The sequence below is a fragment of the Thamnophis elegans genome, chromosome 15 (assembly GCF_009769535.1).
Source record: "Thamnophis elegans isolate rThaEle1 chromosome 15, rThaEle1.pri, whole genome shotgun sequence".
Classification (NCBI taxonomy): Eukaryota; Metazoa; Chordata; class Lepidosauria; order Squamata; family Colubridae; genus Thamnophis; species Thamnophis elegans.
Window position 1 is genome coordinate 25,477,059 of NC_045555.1, and position 27,247 is coordinate 25,504,305.

Below are 27,247 nucleotides of genomic sequence, written 5' to 3' on the forward strand. Positions count from 1 at the left end.
TTCTTTATGATAACAAACCCTTCCCCCTTCCTACCCCTCCCCCAATTGGGGCTCTAATAGCACTTCTGAATGACATCTTCAGGAACTTCTTGAAATATTGTATTGTCTTCATATTCTGTGATAGTGGTCCATTTCTCTTGCAACCCTGTGATAATGTGATAGTGTTCTCATTTCTGTTGAAAAGTAGTTATGAAATCACTAAATAAATACCTGGTTGTGAGACAAGATATAAATATTACAGAGGACAGCCTGAAAAAGTATAATAAATTGGAGGGACAAAAAGGCTCCCCTAAGATTATTGCCCCTTAGAGTTAAGGATTCAGCCAAAGGATTTTTATTTTATAATAGAGACCTGGAGGCCTATCCTAAAGAAGACATCTGTCTGTATGCCTCTATCTATCTATCTATCTATCTATCTATCTATCTATCTATCTATCTATCTATCTATCTATCTATCTATCATCTATCTATCATCTCTATCATCTGTCTATCCCTATCCCTCTATCTATCATGTCTCATCTGTCTATCTCTTATCTGACTATCCCTCCATCCCTCTATCATCTATCTATCTATCTATCTATCTATCTATCTATCTATCTATCTATCTATCTATCTATCTATCCATCCATCCATCCATCCATCCATCCATCCATCCATCATTTATCTATCCTGTCTATCATGTCTATCCCTTCATTCCTCCATCTGTCCATATCCATCCATCCATCCATCCATCCATCCATCCATCCATCTATCTATCTATCTATCTATCTATCTATCTATCATCATCATCAATGTATCTCTCTCTTTGTGTTTATCTATTTGTCTGTCCATGTGTCTATCTTTCTGTGTGTGTGTGTGTGTGTGTAATCAAGCACCGACAACTGATACCCAACAGAGTGAGGAGAAAGGAGGTTTTCCATGAAAGAGGTGAACTGGGCATCCCAGCTGGACTTACTGTACTCAGTTCCTGTCATCTGAGCAAGGACTCGGAAGGACTTTGACTGCAAGTTGGAAGATCGGCGGCTCCAATCATCCAGCTCATCTTCAGACTTGTTTTGGTTTTTAAGCACAGCCTGATAGACTGGAGAGGCACTGTCTACATGAGGGTCTTTAACAGGAAGGTTACTGCAATGCAGAAAGTAACAGGCACTGTAACATAGCTTATGAGATCCGGCCCGCCCTTCCCCAACATCCTTGCTGACGTTTAGCCTCAGATCCACAATTGCTGCTTCTTAGCCACAGAAATGAAGGAGTTACTTGTGAAACAAGCAGATATACAAGGAAGCCATGATGCAAAGTTGCCTTTCTCTTCACAGGAAGCAGGGAGAACATTGTTATCTAGAACGCACGTCACACAAAGAGAACTAATCTGACATTTTCTTCATCACATCAGACAAGTAAAATTTACCAGTTTATTCATTTGCCTGGCTTGCAACTTTCTGAAATATCTCAAGCACCATAGCAGTTCAGAGAATGACATAGGATTACTCATAATTCCAGGAAGCTGCTGACCTGTTTCCACTACTTAGAACAAGGACTGAGTTAAACATTGAACCTTTGGGAATACGGAATCCACACCTACATTTTCCAGGGGGGAAAAAACAGATCTTCCCCAAGCCTTTTCACCAAGAGAATGCTGCCAAGACTTTACAACCTCACCAGCTCCCTCCTCATTGACATGGCTTAGAGTAGGAAGTGTGGTTTTAATACTGCATCTAATTGGTGTTTGGGAGGCCTTTACAATGAGTTCTCTAATGAAAAGGCTTTCTGTATTGGGTTTAGACTTCTCTTCTTCTGATTGGTTTGTGAAGTCCCTATAACATGTTTGCCCCATCATTTATCCAATTAAGTGTGTTGTGTGGTTAGGACTTCCATGTTTATGATGTTGCAGGATTTGCAGACCAGCAGAGATCACAGTGGGAAGCCACATCTATGTGAAACTATCACTATCACTGGGTCCTAAGAAGCTGAATGGAATTATATTGAATGGACTTTCTAGGGCTACATCTTTGTGGTGGTTTCATGGGCTGGGTATGAAGATTCAATGCCACATATCATTTCCTAATTCCCACTGTCCTTCATGATTTTTGTTCTCCAGGGACAGTTACTGTCAGCATCTATCTTGCTTGCTTGCTATTGGCTGCCATAGTAACGGGGAGGGAGGGGGTGCATGGTATTTGGGAGGGGAAGCGTGCTGGTGGAGACATCTCAAAAAAGGGAGTTTTGTTCTCACCATCTTCTGCACATGCTGAAGGTCCGTGTTTGGGTTTGGTCAAGGCCAACCATCTCTGCATACCAACTGAATGAGGCCACCTGAAGATGCATCCCACATGACACTCTTGGGGGTTGGAGATAGGACATTGGACGGGGTAATTGGGGGGACAGATTTGAGTAACTTTTGATATATACAAGTTCGCGCCTTTTTGCCTCAGATCTTGCTTCACTTTCTCTGTTTTCATTTCATATCTAGTAAAAATACATTTTCTCTAACTAATTGGAGTTGGGGGTTTCCTTTTTTGGATGTTGAATGAGGCATGCTTGACAGTTATACTCTACTTCTGCCACCTTCCCAATATATAGTAGTCTCCCATTACAATTGAACAACCGATCAGATGTACACCAAATCTCAGTCAGCTACTTCTGACATTCATAGCAAAAGCCAAAGGAGGCTGGCCAATATGCATGTTGGCTAGAGATCATAGCAGCTTAAACGTAACTCTTAGAAATCACAGAGGTAGGGGAACAATTGAACAATTTGAAAAACTGTTCTCGATAGTAGTATTTGCACCAATAAAGCATCATCAACATCACAGTCTCAGGAGGACATGTTGAATGACTTGAAGGAAAGAAAGGACAATTTTCGATTTGCATCATCAAAACAGTGCAATGTTCACAAGAAAAGGATTAGTTGAATGAAAAAAAATGCCACCGAGCACATCCGGTGGAATAAAGAAAGTTGGGGAAGCCTACAGATGTTGGTGAAACCCAATCAACGGCAGTAAAATTAGTTGATGGGAATCATAGTTCATAGTTCAACACCATCCAGAAAGCCAGAGGTCTTCTCATCACATGCCTTGCTGGAGCTATCGTACATATCTCATCTAGCATTCTGTTTATAACAATGACAAAGCCAAACGCCTGTTGAAGCTCCCGAGCAGATAATGATTATGACAGAATTTGCCATATCATTTGTCAGCATCACAGAGTCTTGTGAAATATTGGCTCTGAACAATGATCATTCTTGCTCCATGCATTTATCTAATCTGCCTTTAAATATCTCCTCCCCTTGTGTTAACAAATATCTCAATTGTGTTCTCCCCAAGAGAACTTTGCTTTGTTTATTGTTGGCTTTTATTTTCTTAAAAGAATATTAGCCAACAATAGATGTCAGATAGTTCCCCATATTAACTATATCTTTGACAGTTATTACTGAAACAAGAGAGTTAGTAATATCGGAGGGCGGGGGAAGTGCATATAGGAGGGGGAAAGTCCATATACTTGATCCAAATAATAGAATACATTTTAGAATTCTGGTCTGAATATTCACTTTGTGCTAGCAGCAGAAAATAGTTCAACTTACTCCATTAAAGCAAAACCTATTAAGAGTGACAGAAAATGACAAAAGCCTGATTGGAATTGTAATCAACTGAATCAACTGGAATCAATCTGTGAACATCAATCTTTCATGAGATATAGACACTACATTGCCGAAACAGGCCTGCAAGGGAAACTGTGAATTTAGAAGGGAAAAAAGAGGGGGGGGGGAGATTTCTTACGAAGCACAAATGAAAGGAGAATGCTAATAAAAACAAAAAACACCCAAATCACCAAATAAAAAATGCACAAAAAAGAAAAGCAAATTGACTGTGTTATCAAAACGCCTCCTAAACACAAATAAGATTTGGTCCAGAGATGTCCTTAAGGAAGTCTGATGTGGAAATTACCCTTGGAATTGTGGATTTTTACTTTTCCTTTCTCCATTAACTCCCCTTCGCTTCTTTTGATCAGGATTAAATGCAGACCTCAATTGTATTTAAAATAGATCCACTGAAATTAGTGGGGAGACAAGGGGATTCATCAGTACATTTAAGATTTGTGGACTTCAGAGAATCTTTTCTGAAGTAGATCTGATTCTACTACGTGGATATTACTTCCGTTACTAATATGTCATCCTACACGGATCTCCAAAATGCATTTATTGACTTACTCCAATTTATATGCCATGCCAATCCAAAGACTAAGAAAGCTTTTGACTATATGCAAAACATGAAGAAATACGGTAAGAACGAAATACAGAAATAATTAAAACCATAACATTATATAACTGCAAGACTAATTTCCAGGATCTACAGTATATATCATGTCTGGCCACCAAGGGAGAATCAATTGGCTAATGCTATCTAAGAGGACAATTTTTGTACCACAGGACCCCAAATCTTTCTGGCAAGAGAGGAATTTATTGAACACCAAAACATTTTCGTCTACAGTCTACACATCAGGTATAAAGAGAAATTTCTCAAAAAGTTGCTCTATATGATTCTACTAGTAGTGCAAATCAGAAGTGGCTTCCAACAACCACGTGCAGATAAATCCTTTCATAATAAGGTAACTAGCATAAGTATATGCTAGTTGTTTCCAACTATAAAGGGCGGTGCTCATCTCTGTTTCAAAGCCAAAGAGCCAGCGCTGTCCAAAGACATCTCTGTGGTCATGTGGCATGACTCAACGCCAAAGGTGCACGGAACGCTGTTACCTTCCCACCAAAGGTGGTTCCTATTTTTCTACTTGCATTTTTGCATGCTTTCGAACTGCTAGGTTGGCAGAAACTGGGACAAGTAACGGGAATTCATCCCATTATGCAGCTCTAGGGATTCGAACCGGCAAACTGCCGACCATCTGATCGACAAGCTCAGTGTCTTAGCCACTGAGCCACTGCGTCCCATAATACACAAAGTTTAAACCAGCGAACCAACTCCCTATGCCCGTTGGGTGGAATTTCACTGAAGCTACTGGAGTTTTGTGGAATATGGTTTCTTTTTTGGGATCCATTATCCCAGTAGGCCGATATTTTAATCTAGTGTGATTAGCTCTCTGAGAAATCACTCTGAAGCATTGCCGCCAAATATGGGCCCATTCAGATTTATGTAAACAACTGAAGATTGTTACAACAACTTCAGAAAAGGTGCTTTATCACTTGTAAAGCACTTGCAGGCATCATAAAATATGTCTGTCTGTCTGTCTGTCTGTCTCTCTCTCTCTCTCTCTCTCACACACACACAGAAGCACTTTCAGGCATTGTCAAATCTCACTCACTCACACAACACACAGAGGGGGTGAGAGGAGAGAGATTTTACAATGCCTGCAAGTGCTTCTGTGTGTGTGTGTGTGTGTGTGTGTGTGTGTGTGTGTGAGAGAGAGAGAGAGAGAGAGAGAGAGAGAGAGAGACAGACAGACAGACAGACAGACAGACAGACAAACAGACAGACAGAGATATTTTATTTTATGCATGGTAGGCACTGACAATCAGCCCACATTTACAACTGGTTGCAGCATCCTTTGGTCATGTGACCATGATTTGCATCTTTTTAGCCAGTTTCCAATGGTTTGTGGTTCTTTGGTTTTTTTGTGCCAATTTCTAGGGGAAAAATATGCCCACTGGAGAAAGGATTTGGATTTACAACCTTGTAATTTACTTAATGATCACTGTAAAAATGGTCCTGAAATTGGATCCAGACCTGTGACTATCTCAACTTATAACTGTTATGACTCAGACTGAAATTCTGGTCCCAACTGCAGTTCTAAATTGAGGATTATTTGTAGCCCCTCTTCTCCCCAGGGTAGAGTGGATGAACTCAGAATGTACAGATGCTAAATTTATATAATACTTTCCCCACCAAAGTTGGAAAATGGGCAGGTTGGACTTTGTTCCGGTATTACTGGAATTTAATGCGAGGGGGAGGGGGGGAGTTGTGGTCTTATCCAAACAGTGAAGGAGTTAAAACTATTTCCTCGAACCCAAAGTGACAAAAATAGGATGTGATGTCGTTTTAAACTCTGATGAAATTATTTTGCGATTTAGGTTAGTGTTGGGAGTTTGCATGCTTAATAATCCTCTAAAATAAACAAGCATTGAGAGAAGTGGGTGATAAACAACGGGAGGAGAAAGAAATCTTGAGCATTTCAGTTGTTTCTCATTTTTACAGAGGTGGGAAATGCATCTATTTTGCCAGTGGAATTCAGGATGATTCATGAGTTCCAAACTCAGGAGAAAGAAAATGAGTGATTGGGATCTATAATTACATGATGTTGGGAGAAGCAATACGAATTAGTATGAGAAATCAGTGAAAACCCAAGGAATGTGTCAGAAAGGAGAAAAAAGAAGACATGGTGTCTGTTATGATGCAGTGGTTAGAGTGCAGGCTACTTCTGCTGACTGCCAGCTGCCAGCAGCTTGGCAGTTCGAATCTGACCAGGCTTGATTTATTTATATTGATTTATTACATTTATTAATTTATATGCCGCCCTTTTCCCCGAAGGGGACTCAAGGTCAAGGTTGACTCAGCCTTCCATCCTTCGGAGATGGGTAAAAATGAGGAGCCAGATTGTTGGGGGCAAGAGGCTGACTCTGTAAACTGCTTAGAGAGGGTTGTAAAGCACTATGAAGTGATATATAAGCCTAACTAAAAAGAAGAATAAGGGAGCAAATTAACACTTTGCAACTGAAATAAGCTAGCTAGACATATTATAGGTACAAGAGGGACATTGACTCTGGAGTCCTCCAAAGTTTTCTAATTCATGCATAAAATAAAGGCAAGAGAGGATTTGGTATGCAAAAATAATATACATTAGGCCTTTTTTTTTTTTTCCAAAAGGCAATGGTGTTTGCTTTTCCTTGGAGACATTTTGCTTCTCATCCAAGAAGTTTCTTCAATTCTTCATTTCAGCAGAACTGAAGAAACTTCTTGGATGAGAAGCGAAATGTCTTCAAGGAAAATCAAAGTCCAATTGCCTTTTGAAAAAGTACCATTGGATCAACCATAACACGGATGGCTTGAGAGGTCTCCATAGACATTCATATCAATTAGGAGTTTATAGTATAGCCTTTATTATCATTGTATATCATGTATACAACGAAATGGTTTTAGCCTCACTGGTGCAATCCACGACAAAAAAATACAAACAACATAAATAGTATAAATAATAATCACTATGCAAGTACTTAGGAAAGAAAATTGCTTTCAGTACCAGAATTATACAATTAAGAACAATAAACCCAACCCATTCCAAGAACACTTCTATTTCTTTTGCAGAACACCAATGATGTCACATATTAACCCAGGATTAATTGATATTAGCATATTAATATTGCTATTAACAATATCATGGACAGGAAGCCATGAATGCTTCATGAGGCACTGCCATCCAAGTTCGGTTCTCACACGATTTGCCTTGGATTGTTCTGAGATACAAATGGTCCCATCCTTGATTTGAATAATTTTGCTATCTAGGACAACAGCAAATCTGCCGATAGCTGTTTGCACGCAAATGCTGCTCCCAAGGAATACATGGCGGGAATGGAACACAGAGCCGATTCCCTCGCTTAGAAAGATGTTCCTTTTCATGCAAGTTAAGAGGCAGATTGTCTTTGTACTACAGAGGAGGAGCCCTGGAGAATAAGCGTCTAAATTCATGCCAGCCAATGTGCATTTCCATCTCTATATACAGGCAGATATCTTTCTTTGACTCCAGCGTCATGAAATCTTGAGCAAAACCTAATTACAATGTTCTGCTTGGAATAAAGCTCTAAATATATACATATCCTTTCTCCCAAATTACAGCGATTGCCACAGTTCCCCCACTCCCCCCAAACTCTCACTTGGAGAAATATTCATGCTTCTGATTGTCCTTGAAATAAAAATGTTCACAGAAGCAACATTAGCATTTGGTACTAAAATCGTTTCCCCAGGGCTGCATAATATCAACATTTTTGCTAAAATGCGACAAAGGGAAATAGAGGCTAGGAAGTTTCTCGGCCTCAAAGGCACCAGAGACAATTCTTCCTATTCCATATTGGTTGCAAGATGCACACATGTTTAAAATTGAAAGAAATAGTAAAGTTATACCGTTGCGTATTTGTTGGTACTGGTTATCCTCCTTTCTCCATGTCAAAAAGTGAGAAGGACACATGAAATTTCAGGAAGCTACAAAAGGGAAACCACTCAAAGGTACACAAAGTAGCTGCACAGAAGAATGGATGTGTGTGTGTGTGTGTGTGTGTGTGTGTGGATGGATGGATGGATGGATGGATAGACGTAAGGATTGTTAACGGAAGGATGGATGAATGGATAAATGGAAGAATAGAAGAATGGGTGGGAGGATGAATGGATGGATGGAAGAACGAATGGGAGGATGAAAGGATGGATGGATGAAAGGATGGGTGAATGGATGGATAAAAGAAAGGTTGGATGAATGGGTGGAGAGAAATGGTGGAGATTTCCTTTCCATAGGTACTAGATGGAAAGGTATTAGATAACCATCCCAAATAGAAAATAAATCTCAAGATAAGCTGCTAAGAAGCTACCAAATAAAGCACATGTACATAATGGGTCTAAATGTAAAATAAGCAGATCTGTTCATTTCATCGGAATACACAAAAAACATTCTTTGCTTTCCCATAAAACTTAACTGTCAATAATGTTAGCTTTTCTCTAGCTTTAAACATTAGATGCACACAAGTGTTGCTTAAATGAATGAGTTTGTTAATAGACTGAGAAAATAAAGAAACGGATATGATAGCCTTGCAGTTACAGCCTACAAAAGGAATGGTTTTTTTAAAAAAAGCTTTTAGTATAACGATTGTATTAGAACGCTAGAGGAGATTTTATGGTGGTTCTTGGCTGTTTTACTCTCACTTTACTTATGAGGATATTTTTATGGTTTCATATTTTAGGTTGTATAGCAGATGTTTAGGTTTACATTACCCTGGGGAAATTTTAATTGTTCCCACAATGCCACCATATGTCTGCTCAGATTTGGCTGCGTACAAATCCAGTAAACGAAAAAAAAAACATGTTATCAGAAAATGGGAGGGAGGAGCAATTTGTAAGAAGGGAAGACAAGGAAGTAGAACATCATTTTTATGTCGTAGCTCAGTCCATCTTTTTAACCATTTCTCCAACTCTATTGAACATAGAATATTATGGGTGGGAGGGTCCTTGGAGATCATCTAGTTCAGCCCCTCCCCATGGCAGGAGACTCTATGCCAATGATGGCAAACCTTTTCGGCACTGAATGTCCAAACTGGAATGAGTGTGCATGATCCGTGTGTGCGCACCTCCGAGTCCTGTAAACTCAAAGACCAGCTGGCCTGTGTGCATGCACACTCTGGTCACCTGGTCTTCTGGTTTCTAGCACATGCATGCATGCCAATCAGATGATTTTCATGATCACTGGAGCCCCAGAAACTCAAAGACCAACTGACCGGCGTGCACGCACACTTCGGCCACCTGGCCTTCTGGTTTCCAGCAGGCGCATAGATGCCGGACAGCTGGTCTTTGCATACCCCAGAGTTCTGGAAATCTGAAGACCAGCTGGCTGGTGTGCATGCATGGGCCGGAAATCAGAAGAGCAGCTGGTGATGGAGCGCGTGTCCACAGAGAAAGCTCTGTGTGCCACCTCTGGCAAGTGTGCCACAGGTTCACCATCACGGCCCTAAATCATTCTGGACAAATGGTTTCCACATCTCTTCTTGAAAACCTCCATTGAGGGAGTACCTTCATCTTCTGAAGGCAACCATTCACTGGTTAATTGTTAGAAAATTCCTCCTTAGTTCTAGGATGCTTCTCTCTTTGATAAGTTGGGAGCCTATCCATCTGTTACTCCTCGTCCAGTCCTCAAGGACTTTGTAGAATAGACCGACCCACCCTCTTCTCGGTGACAGCCCTTCAATAGTGTAAAACTGTTCTCGTGTCACCCTTGATCCTTCTCTGTTGCACAGCTTTAGAAACACTGAGTGATGGGCCCACTGCCCCGTTGGTGTGGCTTTGGCAGAATATTTCAGAATGTTGGCGTTAGAGAAAGGAATGGAAACTAGTAGGGTATCTTGCAAAATAACGGAGATGCTTTCAAAGGATTTCCTGCCTCATGATGGTAAGTAGCCAACTTGCTCCATCAAATTATCCCACCTCTGTTGCTTAGGATAAGAGGAGGCAATTGTTGTAACCACACACAGCAGGTACATACAGAAAAAGGGATCTTACCCAGCAAGTTCACCACCCTGGGCCTGAGCTTGGCCTGCAATGGCATCCATGATAGCATCTTGAGAATACATGCTGATGGGGGTGTTATATTGGGCATGAATGATGGTGGCTTTGCCCCCGGGGCCTTTCACCTCGATGGGTTTGTGCGTGGAGAGGGCAGAATCCTTCAGGACATTGGGGTTGAAACGTTCCACATACTCCGTGCTGGGATGGAGGAAGTGAGGAATCGGGAAGTGCAGAGGGGGGAAAAGAAGAAGGAACGGTGTGAAAAGATTAAGGAGGGGGAAGGAAAAGATTTAGGAGCACAGTGGAATATTTTTCACACACACAGACAGACAGACAGACACACTCTTTGCATTTGATCACAGGCCAGCAGAGTAGAATTCAACAAGCAAGCAAAGAGCAAGAAAGCAACTTTTCCCAGAGATGCGTCTGATGCTCTTCTAACCAAACATAAAAAAATACTGAGTAATTGACGTAGCCTGTAAGCACCTTTGTGAATGATCTGCCTTAATTTAATTCAGGGGTGAAATGCTCTGAAGTCTCCTACCAGTTTGCTTCACGTGCACATGTGCACTTCATGCTCATGTGCGGCAAACATGCACTTTGTGCATACCACAGGTGCTAAGAAGACTTTTTCTGAGGCTGCACAGGTAAGTAGAACAGTGAGGCAGAGGGAGGAGGACAGCTGTGCCACATGATTTAGATTCGCTAGAAAGCAGGATTTCTGGTTGAATATAAATTGTGTGGCACAACTGATTGTTGCACAGCTGACTGTTAGCATTTTTACAACCAGTTTGGGTGAATCAGCCGGAACTGGTAGCATTTCACCCCGATTTAATTCGATTTAGAAGGCGAGTCTCTGCTGGATCAGGAATAGCTGGATGCTTCTTCTGTCCTCAAAGGTGGACTTGGGCATCTCTAGTTTTGACGGCTGAAGTTCAGCCCTAGATAGTAGTGTCAGCCCCTTGACTCAGGAAACAAACACCGCAAACAAGGCTAGAATCTACTTTATGGAGCTGGGCTACCAGAAAATCTTGTGAGTTTTTCTTTTCTTCACTCTTAGGCCAAAGAGAACTGAGTGAGTCGATTTGGAATTCCTTCTACAAGCTTTTCTTGGATGTAGTGGATATTTTTGGAGCACCTTCTTATTTTCTTCAAAGCTATCTCAAGACTCCGGCGCAAGCAGTTAAAGTCAGTGTGCAATCATTAAATGGCCTTCTAAATAATGTATCTGGCTTAAGATTCAGTAGATGGCAGCAGAGAGAAGCAGAAAACTCTTTGTGGCCAACTAGTGATCATTGTGGGGGTTTGCATCTGATATTCGTACTTATGGATTATAGCGGACTGACTTTTCTTCGTGTGAATTTGCAAAATTAGAAGTTTTTTCTTACAGATTGGCATTTAGCAAAATCCTCTGAGGTCCGACATTCAGAAACATTCGAATACAAATTGCAGCAATGTGCATAAATAAAACCCCTCTGGATTTTTATGGATTTAGAGCCGTTGTTGTGGCCCCAGCCAGTGGAGCTGGCAGCAGATTGGACAGTGAGGAGGTTGGGAAGGAAGATGGGCCAGTCCTGGAGTCTGGGGAGGCTCTAATGAGGGCTCTGTGTCGGAGGCAGAGATGGGGCCAGAGCCATATGCCAGTTATCAGCTACCTTCAGAGTCAGACATCAGTGGGGCAGAAGAACAGCTGGAGCCTGTTCCCAGTGTGCACATGCGCAGAGTTGCCAGACAAAGGGAACAGCTAAAGAACAGGGATTGAGGAGGAGTAAGGCCACAGGTGGACGATGCATGGCCCCTCCCAGAGGAAATAAAAGAGGAGCAAAGGGGGAATGGAGTTTGCAGGAGACAATGAGTTTGCTTAATTGGTTTGTGACTCTCCAAGTCTCCTGGCCAAGTTTTGCAGCTATTGGCCTAGCAGTTCTCCAAGCCAGAGAAGGTCTGTGACTGTAAATCCTCCCTTGAAAGACTTTGCTAGATGTGAATGAGGAGAATTCACATCAATTAATAAAGGGAGTTTTGATGGGGCAATGAGTTTGCTTCATGTTCTTGGAAGCCTCGGTCAGAACAGCCATAGGATAAGAGAAACAGCACACTTTGCTCTCTTCAGAGTGCCAAAAGGTGGGAAGTCTTAAGGACACCCCTTTGCTCAGCAGGATAAGGTCTTATAAGGGGAGCACCATGATGCCAAAAACAATACATGCACTTCAGGAGAACGATACCCAAGGCAAGCAGCTCAACATGCATTGAAGTCTAAAGCAACACGTTTACAGAAACACCTGATTGGAGCCAAAGCAGGCCAGCCTCCTCACAATGCACCTCACAAACTGAAGCACTTGTGCCATGGACACTGATTTTTGCAGCCGTTATAAGCCCCTTTAATTAAAAGGTTCCCCTTGCACATATGTGCTAGTCGTTCGTGATTCTAGGGAGCCGGTGCTCATCTCCATTTCAAAGCCAAAGAGGCAGCTCTGTCTGAAGACATCTCTGTGGTCATGTTGCCGGCATGATTAAATGCTGAAGGTGCACGGAAATGCTATTATCTTCCCACCAAAGGTGGTTCCTATTTCTCTACTTGCATTGTTTACATGCTTTCGAACTGCTAGGTTGGGAGAAGCTGGGACAAGTAATGGGAGCTCACTCTGTTACATGGCACTTGGGATTCGAACTGCCGAACTGCCGACCTTTCTGATTGACAAGCTCAGCATCTTAGCCACTGAGCCACCATGTCCCTATATTGATTTGATCCACTTTGATTAGTTGGACCCTTTTTTTCCTGCCCAAACACATGGGAGGAATGGAAGCCATTGACTCCCATAGAGGTAGGATGGCAACCTATGACCATCCAGCTCTGATTTTTGTAGTCTTCTGAGTCCCTTCTGCTAAAAATTGACCACAGAGCTTCCCTCCCTTTAGGGGAAAGAAAACCTATGACATTTACCTTGACGTTCGAAAAAAACTTCACACCATACCAAAAAAACACAAAGAAATTTCCCCATGCTCCTCTCCACCCCAGCTTTACTCCCTACTGTGGGTTCTGGAGTCCTTAGTGAGGGTCTTGGTCATGAAAGATTCACAGGATTTGCATAGGAAGATTCCATCTATAGATTATTGTTTCAACCTTGCAGCCCATGGAGGCACCCAAGGACCTTGTAGAAATCATTTTCAGAAGAATGTTCTTCTAGAAATATGCTTTGGATGAAAAACGCCCTTCCAGACATAGGATTATATTGGCAATGAATTCTGGCCAAAATGCCTCCTAAGTTAGTTTTATTCTTGGAACAGACCCCGGGGGAATGGCCTTTTGATATGATGCCGGACACCCCAATAAGCTGTTAAAAGAACATTCCCTTTGCAAGCAGATGGAACAGGAGCACAAAGGACCAGAACATGCTGTTCCAAGAAAATGGACCATCACCACTTAACACTGACACACTCTTGAATACTAACTTGGTCACAGGGTTGGTTACGACCTAGAGGAAAGAAAGGAAAAAAGGAGATCGATTTCCACAGCTTTCTTTAACAGGAATTGATTAAAGAGGTATTAAGCAGGCATCTAATCTTTTGGAAAGGAAAGAAAGAAAGAAAGAAAAGAAAGAAAGAAAGAACGAAAAAAAGAAAGAAAGAAAGAAAAGAAAGACAGAAGAAAGAAAAAGGAAGGAAAGAAGAAGAAGAAAAGAAAAAGAAGGAAAAAGGAAGAAAAAGAAGGAAAAAAGGAAAGGAGAAAGAAAGAAAGAGAAAGAGAAAAGAAGAAAGAAAGAAAAGAGAGAAAGGGAGAAAAAAAGAAGAAACAGAAAGTAAGAAATGTAGGAAGAAAGACAGACGGAAAAGACTGAGAGGAGAAAGGAAAAATTTGAAGGAGAGGAAAAGAAAGGAAAACAAATTGAAGGAGAGGACGAACAAAAAAAAAAGACAGGAGAGAGAGAGAAAGATAGAAGAAAGAAGTAAGAGGAAAGAAGATGGGAGGGAGGGAAAGAAACAGAAAGTAAGAAATGTAGGAAGAAAAGAAGGGAAAGAAGAGAGAGAGAATGACAAAGAAAGAGAGAGAGAAAGAAAGAAAGAGAAAGAGAGGGAGGAAGGAAGGAAGAATTGAAGGAAGGAGAAGAAAGGAGAGAGAGAGAGAGAAAGAAAGGAAGAAAGAAAGAAAGATGTGATGAAGAGAAGGAAATATAGGGACCGAACGTAACCACTGAAATTGTAGAGTTGCAATAATGTTTGGCCAAACCTGTGCATTGCTACATAGATTGCTGTCTCTGATATGAAATGGTCTATGAAAACAGTGCACTGATTCAAAGCAAGGAAAATACTAAATATTCTGGAATGAATATGCTTCTCAAGGCTCTGCCCCGTGCTGGTGAACCTTTTCAGGACTGAGTGCCGAAATGGGAGCGCATGTGTGCAGTGGGGAAACATTGGAAACTGGAAGAGCAGCTCCCTAGCACGCATGCACACGCTGGGAAACTGATCTTCCGGTTTCTGGCGTGTACATGCGTGCCAGTCACCTGGTCCTCTGGTTTGTAGTGCACATGCATGGGCTGAGACCAGCTGGTGGGCACGCATGCACATGCCAGAAACCGTAAGCTCAGCTTCCCAGAGCGCACATGTGCACCTGGGAGATGCTCTTCCAGTTTCTGACGCTTCCCCAGCAGTGGTGGGTTCCAGATCCCGTTGCAACCAGTACACTGCAACAGGGCCAGGTGTCCACCATGGGACATGTTCTGCGCATGCATGTGCACCCATGGCCCTGCGATGCTCCAGCTGCTCTGCGGAGGTTGCGCAGGTGCCGTACGCTGCATGTGTATGTGCAAATGGCCCGGTTGGCTAAATACAGGTAAGGAATGAGGGTGGGTGGGTGGCCCCTCCAAAGCACTATTCCGGTACAGTGGCTGCTGCTCCCAGTTGCCACCAGTATGCTCATACCAGGGCATACCTGCTGGAACCCCACCACCATTCCCCATGCACAAAGGCCAGCTGGCAGTGGGCATTTGCACACCAGAACCCAGAAGAGCAAACAGGCAATGGCTGATGTGTCCGGAGCTGATGGCTCTGTGTGCCACTTCTGGCACATGTGCCATAGGTTGGCACACGGCCCTATCCTTTCCTCTAGATGGTCTACAACTAGCTGAACATACAACTTGTTTGCACAAGAGCAACACTTTAGTCAAAACCCCAGAGCTCTGCCCCACAATATAGCGAATCCTGGAGGAAGCTATGGAGTTAGGAGAGACTATGGAGTTAATAAGACTATCTTGAGACTTTACAAGATAAGAGAGGTTTTTCAAAGCCAACCTTGAAATGAATATACAGTCAATTCAATGAAACAAGATCAGAGCTGACTGCCGTTGCTAATCTAAAGTATTTTTGACAATGTCAGGGTTTATAAGTTATTTTTAATTGCCAGTCTACAAGAGAACATTGGGAGAAATTCTGACGCATTTGTGTTGCTCTATCTTCTTTAAGCATTAAGTACAGGGATCTTAAGATCTGGGATGGATTAAAAGAAATATTAATATATGCTAAAGAAATATTAACACACATTCAAAGAGACACTTAACTCTTTGGTGTCAGGCCTGCAGCCATCTTTTCTTTTGGATCTTTGGTCTGCCACACTTACTATTATTCTATTATGCCTTTTCTATGGTGGGAAAATGGGCGGGGGGATTGTACAAAGTAGATGCTATGTAGCCAAACAAAATTCCTTGTAGAAAGCCAAGGTCAGTTCCGCTTATCCTTTGTCTCTGCACCTCTGCACCTGACCGGAACTGGATGGGTGGAACTGCCAGCATGGCAGTGGAAGATTGGACCATGTGATGGGATTGTGGGCATGGGGCAAGATCTTGAACTTTCAACTGAGTGGGGAAATTGGGAAGCTTTCAGATTCGGGTTTTCCAGATGTGCCAATATAACTCTCTTAATAAATTGGAACCTTGAGGAATGCTTTGCCTCGGACTCTGATTTAATTTGGATTCTATTTGGAACTCTGATATTTGGTTCTTCACGTCAAATGTGCAGAGACACAATCCAGATCAAGCTAAGCAGCAGTGGGACCATAAGATTAAATATCCCCCCCCCCCCGATTCTTGCTGCTTAATTTCTGCCAGTGGCTTTTTCTTTACATGCACAGGCGCTTCTATTCTATTTTATCTGTAGAGGTTAAAGACCACCACAGATGAATGATATATAAATTAGAATTGACAAATGTGCAAATCCAGTAAGAGATTATGTAAAAAATACTTCTGGAAACTGTACAATTCTACTTTGGATGCAAGTATATTATGTGAAGATTTAACATTCCGAAAAGAGATGAACGCTGGGAAAGGTGGAAGCAAAGAAGGGAAGAGGAGGATGAGATAGTGGTTTCTAGTACTGTGACAATGTTTGAACCATTGGGCATCCTGCTAGAACAGCTTATGTAGAATCTGATTGCTAAGAATTAAAAAATAACTTGATGGTGCTTAATCAGTCAATATGACAATCGTCACCACTTGGCCTCCAGGAGAATCTCAAGCTCTCTACAACAGTGGTGGGATTCAAATAACTTAACAATCGGTTCTCTGCCCTAATGACTGGCTGTGTGGGTGTGGCCATGGTGGGTGTGGCCAGGGGGTGTGACAGGCAGCACTTGGCCTCCTGCACCCCACGGAAACAAAATGAGGTCAGCGGGGAGTGGGGGCCCATTACATACTCCGTGCCCCATTTTCGGCCTAGTAGTCCTCCCTGAAGCCTTCTGGGAGCAAAAATGGACCGCAGGGGGCTGTGCCCCATTTTGGGCCTTGTAGACCTCCCTGCACTTATCTGGAAGTCAAATGAAGGACTCCTGGAAGGGACAGGGCCAGCCAGCAATTTAACAACTGGTTTGCCTGAACCGGCCCGAACCAGCTGAATCCCACCACTGTCTACAACCATTCTTTGGAGTGCCTGTAATCCCACCTACAATATGCTGTATGGACAGATCTTCTCAATCCTGAGTGGATTCAGATTTAGTTTGCTCCTTTCCAAGCTGCACTTGATACCAGGCTCAAGATCCATGACATCTCCTGCATCCAGTGAAGAGCAAGTCTGGATCTGATCACGAATCTATGACGTCCCCCCTGCAAACTTACAGGTGACCTTTCCCAGGAGTTTTATTTAGCAGCAACATGCACACGCGAGAGGTGGTGCCCTTCGGGTCAAAAGTCCCTGCAGATACCCAGAGCCACCTTTTCATATCAACTGACTGAAAGAGGATCCTGGAGACCAGATCCTATAGCCCAGCCCTGCCAGGGGTAGCAGAAGGATGCCACGGTTAATGGATCAAGCCACCCTGAGAAGTTTGGGTGACACAAGAATCCATTTCCTCTTCCAATGTAGACACGTCCAAGAAATCATGGTAGATAATTCAGTTTCCACACTTGGCTGAAACCCAGTGAGAATCAGTCTAATTAATGATCACCTTTTGAAACTTGACCACTGCTGACCAGGGGGTTGAATGATGGATAGCTAAACACTCAATGAGCTGTCTGCTCTCCAGTCTCATGGAACAGGCCTAGGTGAGCACCCGAAGCCTACGGTCTGACCTAAGCATAGTACACAAAATTGTCTGCTACAATGTCCTATGGTATACAAAACCTTTGACAGACCAATTTTTGAATACAGCTTGTCTGCCTGGAATCTACAATGTATATTGGACATTAATACAATTGAACGAGTCCAAAGGTATTTCACAAGAAGAGTCCTCCACTCCTCTGTTCACTATAGAATCCCTTATGCCACCAGGTTTGAAATTTTGGGCTTGGACAACCTAGAACTATGCCACCTACGGTCTGACCTAAGCATAGTACACAAAATTGTCTGCTAAAACGTCCTACCTGTCAATGACTACTTCGACTTCAACCGCAATAATACATGGGCAAACAATTGATACAAACTCAAGGTCAACTGCTCCAAACTCGATTGCAGAAAATGCGACTTCAGCAACAGAGTGGTCAATGTCTGGAATGCTCTACCTGATTCTGTTGTTACTTCCTCAAACCCCACAGCTTCAACCTCAAATGGTCTACCTGTGGACCTCACCCCATTCCTAAGAGGTCCATAAAAGGGGGCGTGCATAAGCACACTAGCATGCTTACCACCCCTGTCCTACTGTCCCCGTTTACTTATACTCATTTCATGTGCTCATGTTCATGTTTATACTTATATCTGTTATATCATACATGTTTGACAAACTAAGTAAAATAAATAACCACTTCTAAGGAGCATTTCACACCTCAAATGAATTTTTCCACCAGGTCACACTGAGAAGGAAAGTGTAACCACCCAGTTCTCTGATGAGTTATTCTTTTAGTATGGGCTTGACCAATTTTTATTAGTCACAGTTTTAAGCTACCTGCTTCTCAAAGATGTTAGTGCCCATATCATTGGCCAAGTAGCCCTAAATAAAACCTGGGTTAGTAGAAATCAGCCATAAATTTATTTTAAGCCAGCTGCAATGAACATCCTGGCTGGACTCAAATTATCTTATCAACCCACAGGGAACAGGACATTCTGCTACAGAGAGGCAAATATCTGCAGACTAATGTTAAAAGGTAAAGTTTCCCCGCGCACGTATGTACTAATCATTCCCGACTCTAGGGGGTGATGCTCATCTGTTTCAAAGCCGAAGAGCTAATGCTGTCCGAAGACGTCTCCGTGGTTATGTGGCCAGTATGACTAGATGCCAAAGGCGCATAGAATGTTGTTATTTCCCACCAAAGGTGGTCCCTATTTTTCTACTTGCATTTTTACATGCTTTTGAACTGCTATGTTGGCAGAAGCTGGGACAAGTAACGGGAACTCACTAGGGATTCAAAGCGCCGAACTGCTGACCTTTCTGATTGACAAACTCAGTTTCTTACCCACTGAGCCACCGCGTCCCTCTAATGGACTAATGTTATACAAACTTTAATTAAGAGTTCTTTGTAAGCCTGCCTTGACCACATGATAGGACAGATCAATGCACAGAAATGCTGCTTTCTCTCAACTTCCTTGCCCTAGCCTAGCCTCGGGGTGGGTGGGTAGGGGAACTTGTAATGCAGCAAGCCAGGTTTTCTTGCAACTTCGTCAGGGAAGCAACATTCCCCTTGCTTTGCATCCAAATATATCTCCCTGTTACAGAAACTCAGAAAGATATATTAGGAACATGTTGTACAGTAGTCAGTAAGGAGATGAGCGGTTCTACATCCATATTTAGGAATGCAGAGGACAGCTGGGTGTCTGCTTACTGTGAAAACAGTCAATGCAATGAGTATCATTTTCTGTAGCCGTTGCTATTGGCTGATTTATGCCTCTGAGCAATGCTTATGCAGGTAGAACAGTGCTTGCCAAGGAAGCCTTTAATGAGCTATCCTTGCATTCCAGAGGGGAAGCCCAGCCTCCATGATACAGTATCTGGCTGGGGTTTCAGTAAACCCCATGGAGAAAATGTAGATGCTGTTTGTAACTGACCAGGGGTCTTTGTGGTCACTTAAAAGTAGCCATGCCAGGTTCAGATCTCAAGACGATAGGAAATATGTACTGGAAAATACGAGAAAGCTGAGATCTTGTGCCCAAGTTTTCCAATCATTCTTTTGATTGGAAAACTGAAGTTCAGTTACTCCATGCAATTTATACATTAGGAAAAGCTCATTCTCTCTCATGTCAGAACTTAGCACAACCAACACAACACAACACTGCCAACAAAAGTGTGTATAGTCAAGGCTATGGTTTTCCCAGTTGCAATGTATGGCTGTGAAAGTTGGACTATAAGAAAGGCTGAGGGCCAAAGAATTGAGGCTTTTGAACTCTGATGCTGGAGAAGACTCCTGTGAGTCCCTTGGACTGCAAGGAGATCCAACCGGTCAGTCCTAGAGGAGATCAACCCTGACTGTTCTTTAGAAGGCCAGATCCTGAAGAGGAAACTTGGAGACTTTGGCCACCTAATGAGAAGGAAGGACTCACTGGAGAAGAGCCTAATGCTGGAAGGATTGGGGGCAAAAGAAGGGGACGACAGAGAATGAGGTGGCTGGATGGAGTCACCAAAGCAGTCGGCGTGAGCTTAAATGGGCTTCAGAGGATGGTAGAGGACAGGAAGGCATGGAGGAACGTTGTCCATGGGGTCATGATGGGTCGGACACAACTTCACAACTAACAACAACAAGCACAACCAAGAAATTTATCTCTGGACCTGCTCCTGGGAAGCAACCATCTCCTCTGCCATACCATGCAGTGCCATGCCAACAAGCATCTTCTTTGATGAACTCCTGGTAGAATATAGGAGCCACCAAGTTTCTCAAACGTTGGAAATGAAAACTTTTCAGCTAGTCCATCAACTCCAGTAGTAATAGGAGCCAAAAACAAGAGAAGGAAATTCCTGAAAGATTACTCATCAATATGCAAAGTACCAAAGGTGGTCCCTATTTTTCTACTTCCATTTTTACATGCTTTCGAACTGCTAGGTTGGCAGAAACTGGGACAAGTAACGGGAGATCACTCCATTATGCGGCTCTAGGGATTCAAACCACTGAACTGCTGACCTTTCTGATTGACAAGCTCAGCGACTTAGCCACTGCATCCAAATAGTATCAATTATGCAGCGTTTAGAATTCCGGCATGTTTTTAAGCTGCCAGTGGCCTTCAGGTATGGTGAACCTCAGTCCAATTCCCCAAAGCTGGAGGACACCAGATTGGAGAAACTGTCACAGCTTTTCATACTTGGGGCCATAGGCAGACTATCTTCAAAGGTGATTTCTCTAGTTTTAATCTCAGCACCTTCTCATGTTGTCATTCTGAGAAGATGCCAAGCCCACCCATGCATATGGCTTTTGCATCAGAGTCTTCGGCTCATTATTCTTTGGTATTTAAAGTACTCATAAATCAGTCATGGTAAATGGGCATGAATGTGTATTCAATTGCTCTACACCAGGGATCAGCCCAATGTGGCTCTTTCATCCCTCTGTTGTGGCTCCCTGTTGCCGGTTGGCTCCACAATTGATAGGGCTTTAGGTTAGGACAGGTAGAGGAAAAAGGACGCCATGCTAGGTGGAGACTCTTTGGTGGGGAACTGGACTTCTGGTCAGCTACAGAATTAAATGGGGGGCTTCCAGTTAGGAACTTTGTGGCTCTTTGAGTGTTTAAGGTTGCCAACCCCTGCTCTACACTATATTTAGGAAAGGTATCTCCTATAACAGCCTTCTCCAAGGTGGCATCTCCAGAAGTATTGGGACTTCAGCTCCCCAATTGCCTAGCTAGCATATCTCCAAATTTTTTAGAGGACGATAATCGTTTTCTGTTTTGGATTCCAAATGCATTTGGAGAGCTGTAGAGAGCCCAGGCCCACTTATTATTCAAAAGACTAGGGATTATTTCTGGAGTACCAACTCGGGGGAATCTGTTTTCTTTGCCAATGTTCAGAATTGGGGCCTTTTCGAACCCTAGATGCTTCTGATGAAGAGAAAGGAACAACTGTTTTGGCTGTATGTGCTTGGCAAGCTTTTCAAAGGCACCTGATTGGCCACGGTTGATCTAGAATGGCTTCAGCAAGGCAACTTCTTCAGATCTACTTAATGATGGATGAAAACGCCCATCTCTGCGGCAAACATTTCAGGGAACTAGAGGTGAGATTTAGCTGGTTCAGCCCGGTTCAGGCAAACCAGATGCTAATTTTGCATCCAGTTTGCTGAACTGGTTGTTGCAAGGACCAGCTGGCCCCACCCACCCCTCCCCTCTCTTCCTAGGAGTCTCATGTGGCCGTTCATTATGCCAGATAAGTATAGGCCCTGCACGGCGACTCCCAGAGGGCAAAAGACGGGCCTACTGGATGTTCAGAAGTCCAGAAATTGGCTCTCCGCAGTCCGGGGAAAGGCTGTTTTTGCCCTCCTGGAGACTCAAGGAAAATCTCCGGAGCTTGGGGAGGGTGAACCCCCCGCACCCTGAGGAGGCAGAGGATTCCACGCCCCCTGTGGCCATGCCCACCCACCAACCGGGCAGAAAACCAGTTGCTAAAATTTTGCAGGGAACCCCGTGTGGCAGTTACTTATTCACCCAACACTTCGACTGCATCGTTGCCAAACAATGTTGATGATGTTACCTACCCTCTAAGAAGTCCACCTTCAGAAACCCGCCGGGGTGAGACTTAACTTATGCAAATCAGCCATTTCTTTGAGCGTCTCTGCTGAATAAAGACCAATGGGGTTGTTATACTGCGGGCGGGGCTCAGCTGGGGCTTCGCTTTATTGCCGTCAGTAAAGACTATGCCAGTTTTCGAACCTAAGTCAGATTTTGCTGGCGAGAGCTCAGGGGTCCCAGACTGAGAGGAGGACACAGAGGACCTAAAGCTGGCGCTCATAAGAAGGAAGAGCTCTGGGACAGACTGGTCTCTTGTCTGCTGAGGTAGCCTGAATGTGCACCCATTGCTGGCTAACATGCTATTCTTGGGTCCCACTGAGCTGCTATTTAGAGGACTGAAGCTCCCTCGGTCGCCACTGATTCCGAGACTGAATCCTGTAGAAGCAAATAGGCAGGCAAAGAAGGAAAGGGGGCAGAGGAGAAAAGGAAGGAAGAAAGGAAACAATCATAACATTCATGCGGAAAAGAAAATTCCCAGCTCTGGCATTCTACATTAAGCAGTAAGGTTGCCACCCATTTATTAAGTAAAAATGAGGTATTGTATTTTCAGACTATAAGACGCATCGGAGTATAAGACGCACCAATATTTTGAAGAAGTAAATTTTAAAAAAGGTTTTTGCATTCTGCAGGCCTCCCAAACCCTCTGCATGCCTCGTTTTTTGTGAAACACTGGGCATGCAGAGACTTGAGAGGCCTGCAAAGTGCTAATGGAGCTGGGGGTGGGGTTAAAAACAGGGCATGCATAGGCTTTAGGAAGCTTGTAAAGAGCTCCTGGGGTTGGGGTGGGGGCAAAAATGAGTTTAAAATAACCTGTTTTTCACTCATTTTTGCCCTCCCCAGCCCCAGGAGCACTTTGCAGGCCTCCCAAACCCTCTGCACATCCACTTTTGTGAAGGGGGCGAGGTTTCAGGAGGCCCAAAAATGCTGTATTTACTGTATAAGACGCACCCAGATTTTCTCCCTTTTTTTTGGGGGGGGGGAAAGGTACGTCTTATACTCAAAAAAATACGGTATGTTGTATTCTGAGCTGTCACGGTTAGAATCAGTTGGCTCAGAAATCCAAACAGGGTAAAAGTGAGTGAGAACCATTTATAGACAAGCAGAGGCAATCACTCGACATGGATATATGTTTTACTGGTAGCTTAGTTTGGCACCTTTACATACAGGTAGTCCTCGACTTACAACAGTTCATTTGAAGTTGCTACAGCACTGGAAAAAGTGACTTCTGGTCCTTTTTTTCCTTTGACCACTGTAGCATTGCCACAGTCACCTGATCCACAATTCCGATGCTTGGCACCTGACTCACATTTATGACAATGGCAAGGTTCCGGGGTCACAGAATCCCCTTTTGCAGAGTTCTCACAAGCAACGTCAATGGAAAAGCCAGATTGACTTAACCATTGCAGTGATTCACTTAATGATGGTGGCAGAAAAGGTCGTAAGCTGGGACAAAGCTCAACCAATGTCTCGCTTAGCAACAGAAATTTGGGGATCAGGGTGGTCGTAAGTCGAAGGCTCTCTGTATTAGTCATTGGCTCCCTGTATTAAGGTAAAGGTAAAGGTCCCCCTCGCATATATGTGCTAGTCGTTCCCGGCCAGCGCTGTCTGAAGATGTTCTCGTGGTCATGTGGCTGGCATGACTCAATGCCAAAGGCGCACAGAACGCTGTTACTTCCCACCAAAGATGGTTCCAATTTTTCTACATGCATTTTTTTACGTGATTTCGAAACTGCTAGGTTAGCAGAAGCTGGGACAAGTAGCGGGAGCTCACTCCATTATGCAGCACAAGGGATTTGAACCGTCAAACTACCGACCTCTCTGATCGACCAGCTCAGCATCTTAGTCACTAAGCCACTGCGTCCCTTGCATTAGTCAAGCAAAATATGAACTCCGCCTCTTCCTAAAGAGGAACGTCAATAAGCCTTCTCCAAACAGCTGCTCTTATTTTTTGCTTATGTAACAGGTCATCTGTCCAGCATGATTGCCAATTTGTTTGACTGGATAGGACAGTAGATGCTTTAAGAAATCGGGATGGTTGAGCAGCATTTGCATACACGACAATGCAATAAACGAGAAAGGAAAGGCCAAACATGTTTGTAGCCGCCTCTCTGCATAATTAGTTTCAGCGATAAAGGCCGCTGGGAAGTTTATGCTGGCCAAGGCCATGAAATACGGTGAGCAGAACATGCTGCAGAGAAGAAGCTATTAATAGATCCTGCCTGGGACATAGCTTTGGTTGAGCCAACAAGAGGGGGTCATCTACACCGCAGGAATTTTGGGTCCGAGTCAGTAATTCTACCCTGGTGCTTTCAATCTTTCGTTACCCCTTGGCCAAAGAGATAGAAATTTAACTCAGATGGCCTCTTTCAGCCGAGATGTGGGAATTGAAAATACACCCAATGAGAATAACTAACTGAAGTACATAATGGAGGGAGCTAAAATTTGGGGGTGCTTAAGATATAACTATGTAAACTTAGTATGAATTTAGTGGGAAATCTGAATCCGGCCCACACTTTGTTAAAAAATTAGGCTTTTTTTGGTGGTGGTGGTGGTGGGACACCAAATAATGGATTTTGAAATAGGTATACTACTTAAAAGCAGGATGTATGTAAAATCTTAAATATGAAAGATGCTATTGGAATGTAATGGTCAATACCAGCAAATATGAAATGAAGTGCGCTCCGATGCTGAAATACATCGTGTAAATTAATTGGAGAGAGTGGAAAGGAGGAAAGGTAGAGGTAAGGAGAAAGAGAGGAGACAGGAGAGAGGGAAATAGAAGGGAGAGGAGAAGTAGGAGAGGAAGAAGGAGTGGAAAGAGGAGAGGGGAGAAGGAGAGAGGAAGGGGAAATAGAGAAGAGAGGGATGGTTACAGGGAAGAAAGGAGGTAGGGTGGAGGAGAGAGGGAGAGGAGATAGGACGGTGGTGAAATAGGGTATAATGTAGTGTATTGGAAGCAGAAGAGCAAATGATAGCTGTTTTGGGTTGAGGGCATGATATAATAATGGACAATACAAAAAATTCTGTTCAGATGTAATGTATACTTGTGGTTATATATATGAAATTAAAATAAAATTAAAAACTTGTTTTTTAAAGAAAGAGGGTCATCTACAATGCAGGAATTTTGGGTCCGAGTCAGTAATTCTATCCCGGTTGCCCCCAATCTTTCTACCCCTTGGCCAAAGAGATAGAAATTATGATCAGATGGCATCTTCATTTGGTCCCTGTCTGTGATGAAAAGGTTTCGAAGGAAGAATTCCAAGCTGCCAACTTCCACACTGCAGGAAGAATTCATGTTCCATAGCATCAGCATCAGCAGTAGAGTTGGAAGAGACCTTGAAGGCCTTCTAGTCCAACCCCTGCTCAAGTAGGAGAAACCTACACCATTTCAGATGAATGGATGTGCAAGCTCTTCTTAAAAACCTCCAATGATGAAGCACCTACAACTTCTGGTTGCAAGACGTTCCACTGGTTAACTGTTCTCACTGTCAGGAAATTTCTCTTTAGTTTTAGGTTGGTTCTTTCCTTGGTTAGTTTCCATCCCTTCTTTCTCGTTTTGCCTTCTTATGATTTGGAAAAGAAATGGACCCCCACTCTTCTTTGGGGCAGCCCCTCAAATATTGGAATATAGGTGGCTCCATCAACCTATTTTTATAAACATTTAGATTCATGGAGAATTCAAAATGCTGGAATTAAGTTTCTCTCTGCACTGACTAAAGAAAAAAAGAAGACGATGATGACACGAGACATCCTTTCAGCCTCCTGTCTCATCTTTGGTCTTTTACAAGTCTTTAAACAATGGTAGACCTTCCTTTTATCTCACTTGCTTGTATCTCTGAGCCAGAGAACTTATCTATTTAATTGCTCTCTCTGAGGGTGTTTTGTAGAAGAAGAAACTCAGAGGATCTTGCCGAGATAAGTTGAAGGTTATCTTGTCTCTGAAAATAGTCAGAAGTGTGGGCTATCCCACCTTGTGAATTTTCATCCTGATTATTTGTGCAAACACCTATATCTACTGAGTCACGGTGGCACAGTGGTTAGAGTGCAGTACTGGAGGCTTACTTCTGCTGGCTGCAATTTGGCAGTTCAAATCTCACCAGGCTCAAGGTTGATTCATCCTTCTGAGGGGGGTAAAATGAGGACCCAGATAGTTGGGGGCCATATGCTGGTTCTGTAAACCACTTAGAGGGAGCTGTAAAGCAGTGTAAAGTGGTTATAAGTCTAAGTGCTATTGCTATCTTCTTACCTCCCTCCCAGTGGTTAAAATGCAGCATTGCAGACTAATTCTGCCACTGCCAGCAGTTCGATCCTGACTGGCTCAAGATTTACTCAGCCTTCCATCCTTCTGAGGTAGGTAAAATGAGGACCTAGATTGTTTGGGGCAATAAGCTGGCTCTGTAAACCACTTAGAGAGGGCTGTAAAACACTGTAAAGCAGTATATAAGTGCTATTACTATCTTCCTTCCTTCCTTCCTTCCTTTCTTCCTTCCTTCCTTCCTTCCTTCCTTAAAGATTTGAAGCACAAGGAAGAGAAAAGGATTCCTTCTTTTTCTTCTCTTCTGCTAGTTTTGAAAGTCAGAAGTGAACCCATAGCTTCTTTGCTCTGATCACGTTTTCAAGGAAAAGTTTCATCGACTCTTTTCTAGAGTTTTCATTAGAAATGCTGGTGTTAAATATAATCCCTATTCTATTCACATTATGCATTTGAATAATAAGATGGCTCTCTTCTTTTGCTTGGCCTTGTTCTTATTTATTGAATTTCTTCAGTTATTTACTGAAGGATTTTACCCCAATGATCAAGCAAAAAGATTCCAGAACTGCCTAGCTAAGGGGCCAATATCAAATAAATGGATCCTCTTCAG

The 27,247-nt window shown here is 43.0% G+C and overlaps 1 protein-coding gene across 1 annotated transcript in view; it reads right to left on the bottom strand.

Moving 5' to 3' along the window:
• LDB3 (LIM domain binding 3) overlaps positions 1 to 27,247 on the bottom strand; it is a 138,618-nt gene that overhangs the window by 56,534 nt on the left and 54,837 nt on the right. Inside the window, exons 4-8 of the mRNA XM_032232242.1 lie at positions 23,568 to 23,686; positions 22,378 to 22,487; positions 22,237 to 22,258; positions 10,260 to 10,463; positions 956 to 1,125 (exon numbers count right to left, since the gene is read on the bottom strand). Coding sequence (XP_032088133.1) covers positions 956 to 1,125; positions 10,260 to 10,463; positions 22,237 to 22,258; positions 22,378 to 22,487; positions 23,568 to 23,686 — 625 coding nt within the window. The remainder of the gene's footprint in view (positions 1 to 955; positions 1,126 to 10,259; positions 10,464 to 22,236; positions 22,259 to 22,377; positions 22,488 to 23,567; positions 23,687 to 27,247) is intronic.